The 7421-nt window shown below is 40.7% G+C and overlaps 1 protein-coding gene across 1 annotated transcript; it reads right to left on the bottom strand.

Annotated features, from left to right (window-relative positions):
- Window positions 1-1360: 1360 nt before the first annotated feature.
- LOC104425222 (NADH dehydrogenase [ubiquinone] 1 alpha subcomplex subunit 9, mitochondrial) lies at window positions 1361-6713 on the bottom strand. Its single transcript, XM_010037847.3, has 12 exons — window positions 6552-6713; window positions 6304-6400; window positions 5596-5660; window positions 5269-5354; window positions 5072-5156; window positions 4916-4986; window positions 4302-4433; window positions 3078-3193; window positions 2842-2965; window positions 2695-2763; window positions 1926-2046; window positions 1361-1819 (listed from the first exon to the last, which is right to left on the bottom strand). Exons 1-12 carry the CDS (start codon window positions 6628-6630, stop codon window positions 1680-1682), a joined length of 1185 nt encoding a protein of 394 aa, XP_010036149.1. The 5' UTR covers window positions 6631-6713; the 3' UTR covers window positions 1361-1679.
- Between the last annotated feature and the right edge of the window lie 708 nt (window positions 6714-7421).

The following is a 7421-nucleotide window of genomic DNA, read 5'->3' as shown; positions in this document are numbered from 1 at the left end:
AGGATCAGCCGAGTTGGTTAAGATTCAAAATTAAACTGTATCTCAAGAAGCGTGGTCATAGTTAAGTCTCATTCAAAAGAACATTTTTGGGCTCCTTAAGGGCAGTGGCCCAATCGGATCACTTAAAGTGCTTTAGAAGGTTTAGAGACCCGGCCGTCATACGAAAGGAAAAGAAAAAACAAGCACTTTCTCTGAATCTCCCAGGAGCAGGTGCACCGCCATTCATCTGTGTATGTAGCCTCAACTTTATTTCTTTCCTAAAACTGTGATTTCAATATGAACAAATGCAGCTCAGGGAGACGGTGTCGACTCTTCACAGTAACGAAACATCATTCGACATCAAGAGAAGAAACCGAGAACGATAAGCACACGATGAGAAACTGAAAAGGTGAAGAAACAAGACTCGAGAATGAATAGCCCCTACTTCTTTTTGTGGTAAAGTGTAGACTACAGCATCAGAAGTAGCAACAAGAGGAGCAATGCAAACACTAGTAACGAGACCACAAAACTACCAAGCCCAAACCTCCACTTAATTCTCTGATGCCTCCCCCTCTTCTTGTGCGCATTTGTCGGTTTTACGTCTCCAAAATACAGAGAAACGCCCGGGTCACCCATCCTCACATCGCTCCCGACCAAAATGGAATTGCTCACCCCCTGAACGTTGCTGTTTATGTAGATGTTGACGCAGCAGTTGTCTTTGGACTCGCCCGTGCAGCCGCGGTGCACGAACATTGCTGCCCCGAAACCCATCTCTTCCAATTTGACATGGTCGAACGAAGCGCGGCTCGTCTCCGGTGCCATCACCAGAGTTCTCTAGATAGCATGACTTCGATCTCACTCCCTGTCGATAAGCCCGTGTCTATTTCTCTTTATACTCATCTTGCAGAAGGCGATTAATATTGTGCAATTTTACTTTGCTCCAATCACAAGAAAAGCCTGATGCTTCCTTGAATGACTTGGAGCACACTCCTGCTCCAATAATATATAATCAGAAGATGAGCCAAGAAACTGGCGAGCAAATGAACGCACGTTAGATGGAGAGGGCGGTTCGGTCATTACCCGACTATCCGATTGAATTGTGCATTATCTGGCCGTCCCACATTTCATAAGTCCATCGAAATGTTCCTTTTTGGGTTTATGATTTTTCTTAACTGTTTCCAGTGGCGGTTAACTTCAGTCGCTCGTTCACAGCAATCTTCTTCTCTTTGAACCAATTTCCTCTCTCTCTCTCTCTCTCTCTCTCTCTCTCTCTCTCTCCATCCGCCAAACCGAACAAATTATCGAATTGATTGTAAACCTGCCTGACGTAAATCTGCCCACCACTACTATGAGAAACTTTGTCCCAATGTCCAGGGAGCCATTATACAAACTTAAAGTGACTCTTATTGAAGTGGTTGGAAAGACAAAGCGGCTGGTTAACACTCAGTAAAGGATCAAAACTAGAAGAGGCCACAATGCCTTCCATAATTTACAAAATCAAACTACTGGAATGAGGTTCAGATATCATGTTCCCCAAAATCTTATTGACACGTCATCTTATGATTGCAGGAGACGGGTAGTGTTCTTCCATTCAGAATCTCTCGGCTATTATGAATAAATTGAGGTGGAAAGACATGTTGAAAGATTTCCGCCGGGTTTTTGGCAAAAGAAACATTCAGAAATAATACAGTGAAAATGCCTCAGGGGTATGCATCTGGAGATACTCTTTCACTGACAGTAGAGCCGAAGTTTGGGCCACCCTTACGGTATGAGATAAGAAACTCGACAGGGTATCCTTTCACCTTGTGCGGCACAATTCCAAGATCATTGAAAGTTAGAGCTGCAAAATCCACCAACACATGATTATAACACATACATTATTAAGCAATGAAATAAGCTAAATCTGGCAAACACAATGAATGATACGAAATGCATAGAGAACTAACCATCTTTGGATACAACCGTATCCTCAGTGAGAGCATTTATTTGATCTAGATTGAAGATGTCAGGATTAGGCAGAGGAAACGGAACTTTTTTCAGTAGTAGTTCTCGAGGCATCGCAAAGGCCTGAAATCATGAAGATACCACAAGTTAGAATTAAGTCAAATTGATTAATTAGCACCACAAACAAAGAATGAAAAGAGAAAAATTAAAGGCCAGAAACTAGTCTTTTTCTTGTACAGTAAGCCAGAGCAATCATTTAAGATGGCATAGAAAAATAAACATCATCAGGTGAAACTCTGCACAATAGTCGAGTATTCAACTTATTTTCCCCATCAATTCTGCAGAAGTTACATCAATGTGCCAATATGGCTAAAAGATCTAAAGAGAGACCACTTAAATGGGACATCGTCAGTGCCAAATATCTGCAGCTGAAAATAGCACCATGCCATAACAATGCTAAATGTCATGAAAAATGCAAGGATAAGTTAAGAAAAGAGCTCAAACATATACGATATATTTAGCTGGGAATGTAAAACTGTGCAAATAGGACCTTGTGAACTTTTATTTCATGCATTTGAAAACATAATCGGGTAGAAATGATTAAGCATAGTGGACTTGCAGATAATTGGAACTGATTGATTCATGCATCCATGTTAACAAGCACATACATTCTGACATAACAAATAGGAAAGTAAGGTAATCCATAGTTCTTGTCCATATATTTCCTTATCGAGATACAACATGAAGGAAATGGTTATTCTGCGGCAATACCTTAGCAATGGGGAAAGGAACTGATACATAACGAGGCCATTCACGGATCATATCATACATTAGCTCCGCCTGCAGGGTGCTTGACTTTCAGTAAACTAGCAAGCATTCTCAAATCTTAATAACCGTAGAAAAATGGAGAAAGATTACCAGTTCACGAACAGTAAACACGTCAGGCCCACCAAGCTCATATATCTTGCCCATGCTACTGCCATCATCTTTCAAGGCCGAAACAACAGCAGCAGCCACATCAAAAACATATACAGGTTGAATTCTGCAAAAGCAAATGACCAGTAGCAAAATCAGATTTATTAAAGTACAGATCCAGGAATCTCTTTAAAAGGCATTGCATCATGAGCGAGAAGATCACTATAATCAAGTCTTACTTGGTAGATCCACCCCCAATAAGTGGAAGAAAGCTGTACTTTTTGGCAAAATGTGCCCAAGTATTCAAAATACGATCCTCTGTGCCAATCATGACAGCAGGTCTCAAAATTGTTGCCTGCAGATCAAATCTCAGATCTACTGATAAAAAAAATAAAAATTGATAAAGCTCATATCTCTATGTTTTCTATGGGGTGTATCTGGAAACAAGAAAGAGCAGAATGAAGACTGTACAACATCATTCAACAACCCTGAAGCTCACATTATTTTTTCAGGAAATAGAAAATTATTGCCAAGGATCAAAACATGCATAGCTTCTACTAATAAACAAGTATCCCTCCAACCAATGCGGCAACTTGAGGTATAATTCTTTTTTTCTTTTTACAAGAAAGAATATATATTAAAGAAGTAGCAAAACTAGAAAAACTAAAGAAAGGAGAAAGGAGGTAATGAAAACAGCTCCACATAATAGAACATTCAAAAGCAGTTTTTGATTTGTTGACGTAAACTAAGGTACCTACTATTCTGTCTGGCACCAATTCTTCAACAGCTTCCTAAACTAAAATTTGTACGATTCATTAAGAAATTAGATGCCATCATCTTTCATTGACTTTGAGGGTCTTGCAGGCATTCCCAGCACTTCAAAAGCAGACAATTATGCCCTATAACATTGTACACTATTTAAGGGAAGCCAAAAATCCCCAGCCAAAAGTTTAAGATAATATCCAAAAACCTATGTATTAAGACTGTCTCAAAGAGTAAGCAAGATTGGTCATAAGTAGGTTTTACTTATTTATTTATTTTCCTGGGCATAGGTTTGATTGTACTTGACACCATCATAAAAAAGTTGATTTAACAAAGACAAATATATGGTTGATCAATGACAAGGGCGCACATCATATACACAAAGGGTTTGACTCTCCCAAGCACAACACATTTTCATTTTCGAAAGCAACAATGACTGAGCAGAAGTTAATTCAATGGTCTAACTCTGCATCCTCCGACAAAGCTTACTATTAGAAAATTTCAGAACACTATTAGCATTTATCAGCAATTGCCCTTTGCATAAAATGTTGTTCAGAACATCCAAGTCTCAACGTCAATTCTTGGTTGTATTATTTGAACATAATAGGTTGGAAAACTGAGCAACAGAATTATGAAAGGAAAATAAAGTTTGGGTAGTTATTGATGCAGCAGGTTGTTCAAGTAGGAAACAGTGTGCTCACCTCAGGTAGCTCTCTCAAAAGAGCTGCCTCCCCAGCAGCTTTAGTCTGAAGAAATTTTGATGGGGAGGAAGATGAAGCACCCAAGCAAGAGACTTGAATATATCTCATGATACCACCATGTTCTTTAGCGATCTGCAGTGAATAAGGCAGATGATATACAGAAGCAGAAAAAAGTTCATAAAAAAGTTCACGGCGGCAAACCACCCACCCACCCACACCCACACACACAAACACAGAGCGACCGAGGGAGGAAAAAGAAGAGGGAGGGAGCGGGTTTGGGTTTCGCAAAGGTCTGCATTGGGGTCGGATCATTAGAAGTCAGGTTTAAATCACGACACTGATATGTTGATCATGTCAGACTCACAAGCCCTGGAAATAGGCCCCCACAATTTGTGCGAGAATAAGTTTAGGCGTAGGGGGGAGATGACTCATATAAAAGCAAAACTCCTAGGAAAGCTGTCATACAAAGCATTGAAGGTTTTAAAACAATTCAAGCACTACCACAATGCATCAACATCCTTTATAAAATGACAAGGGAATCATAACAATAAATTGCCTTGTCACAGGACTAAAGCATCAAAATAGGACCCTAGTAATGTAATTTGAGAGCTTACATTTGCAAGTACTTCAGCCATAGAATGGTTCACTTCTTCAAAACTATAATTTCTTGTCTCATATTCCCTTCCTGCCAAATGGAAGATTTATATGTAAAAGAAACCCCAGGATATGCATTATTCACAAGGCAAAGAAACAAGGAAATGCGCAAGTACCAATGAGATTTATAACAACGTTAGCTTTTGCCATAACTGCCTTGATAGAGCCTTCGTCTCTTGGATTGAATTGCATCGGCACTATCTGAGCAAATCAAATACAAAGATATATAAGATTCAATATCTGAGAAGGACAAAAAGGTGAAAGACCAAAAAAAAAATGTTAACTTTGATGAACATAAAATATCAGTGTGTACCTGCCCCAAATCACCCATCAACTTGAGATGACGATGGGAATCCTCAGAACAACGAAAAGGGACCAACACTTGTGACCCCATTTTTGCTGGAAAAAAGAGATAAATTTATCACCTAGGAAACTCCAGATATTGTTAATTAAGCACGTCCTCATAATCTTTAAAAGAGTATAACAACCAGTTCCTAGCTGACCCTACTTTGACGTTGAAACCAATCAATTTTGACTGCTTCGACCATGTGAATGAATGTAAAATAATGCAGCATACCCAGTGCCAGCAAACATTTACTTGACATGAATTGTCTAAGAAGCTACTGTTTTGTGAACTCACCAAGTTGTTGCACAACATAACGACCCAGAAAGCCGGTTGCTCCAAAAACCGTAGCCACTATGCCACTGCAAAAATTCCAGGTCAAATGACCAGGATGATGAAACACATCAGAAAAATGTAATGATAACTGAGCATGGTGAAAAGGTATGCTCACTGCAACAGAAGATTGTCTAACTACAAGCCCTAAAAGATTTCCACCATCTGATCATGGCAATAGTTCATTTACCCTATCCTGTAAATACTCCGTACATGAGCATAAGTATCGTGCCAAGAAAGAATGGACTTTTTATCTTGCCCTTCATAAACTCGACAAAACATGAGATGATGAACGAATCAAAATTAGTTTTTGGAATGCCATACTGCGCCTCATTTGCTGGACATAGTGGATTCAGTGTAAAACACTTAGCATAAAATCGGCCCACAGAAGAAATTCTATGGAAATCCACAGTTTCTCTAGAAATCACTTAAAAGCCAACGGGAAATGCATGCTTCCATCAATGCCGGAAGCACACAATTTCAGTATCGACAATCCCAATATGCACCGCCTATAATCTAAAATAAGGACTGCACTGACTTCCGCAGATGCTCCTCGCATTTTCCTATCGCCCACAGCAAAAACATCCTCCTCCACCCCAATTTTTCACACACTACCCCTCACAAACCAAACAGAAAACGAACGAGAGCACGACCGGAGGATAGAGCAATCACCTGACGGAAGATCTCCCGCCGGTCCCCTTCCGCACCAGGTGCCCCACGCCCTTGGTAGCGACCGTGGACACGTACCGCCCGTCATCGGCTCCGTAATCTGCAAAAGAAAAAGACCAAATTTCCGATCCAGCGAACTTCCGGAAAGCTCCAACCGCACTAATCGGAACCGCCGCCGGCGAAGATCGGAGGACCGACGGGACGACGGGCCGGCGAGGAAGGAAGGAAGGAAGGGGAATGCGGGTTCTTACAGTGGTTGCAGAGCGGGTAGACCGATTTGAGGGAGTGGACCGAGGATTGGTGCCCTAGGCGCCGCGAGATGGCCTGCATCGTGCTCCTCCTGCCACACCGCGACTGCAGAAATGGAAGGCGAAGAGAGAGAAAGAGAGAGAGAGAGAGAGAGAGAGAGCACTGAGAATCGAAGCAGAGACCAAAGCGAAGCTCAGAATCGAGGAGGGGCTGGTTGGATTTGGGCCTGCGAGTTGCGGGCTTGCTTCAATGGAATGGGCCTCCGACCAAAGAAAAAGAAAGAACGAGATGGTTCTTTTTTTGGGGTCGGTACAATGATTTATCTATGATAAATTCAGGATTACCTTCCGTGAATTCCCATTAAATTTTACATTCAAAATTGCTGAATTGAATGATACAAAAAAGTTGACGGCTATTGGCTATACTAGTTTGTGGCTTCGATGGCAACTAGATCAACGCGTTATTGCTTCAAGAGAAGTTCTTATCGAGATTCACTATGAATCTTTGGGAACTTATTATGAAATTTATGGGCACTATCTAATACTCATTGGTGCCAAGCGTGAGGGAATACTAGATGTTTGGTAATCTCTCCACCGACCAGAATAAAAGATCCCATTGAAGCGGGTAATCCCATGCATATTGTATGCACATCGGGCTGTACAAATTGCATAGTATCATAAATAGCTATTCTGGGGATTACCCATCCATAAGAGAGTTTATAAACATATATAGATCCTTGTTATCATTCTCTATACTGAGATAAATCGATTTTCGCCGGAATGAAAAAGACATATATGGTAGATTCGTAAGCATAGAATATGACCCTAATCAAAATGCATCCATTTATCTCATACACTATTTTACATCCTAAA

The sequence above is a fragment of the Eucalyptus grandis genome, chromosome 11 (genome assembly GCF_016545825.1).
Source record: "Eucalyptus grandis isolate ANBG69807.140 chromosome 11, ASM1654582v1, whole genome shotgun sequence".
NCBI lineage: Eukaryota > Viridiplantae > Streptophyta > Magnoliopsida > Myrtales > Myrtaceae > Eucalyptus > Eucalyptus grandis.
The sequence above is the reverse complement of the archived record's forward strand: the minus strand, read 5'-3'. Positions and strand labels throughout refer to the sequence as shown.

What these genes read in the sequence shown, in the direction of transcription:
- LOC104425222 (XM_010037847.3), bottom strand. Translation starts at nt 6,630, where the DNA reads ATGCAGGCCATCTCGCGGCGCCTAGGGCACCAATCCTCGGTCCACTCC. An exon ending in TTATGTTGTGCAACAACTTG is followed by an intron (nt 5,355 to 5,595) that starts GTGAGTTCACAA and finishes TCTTTTTTCCAG; the next exon opens with CAAAAATGGGGTCACAAGTG. An exon ending in TGTTTACTGTTCGTGAACTG is followed by an intron (nt 2,764 to 2,841) that starts GTAATCTTTCTC and finishes AGCACCCTGCAG; the next exon opens with GCGGAGCTAATGTATGATAT.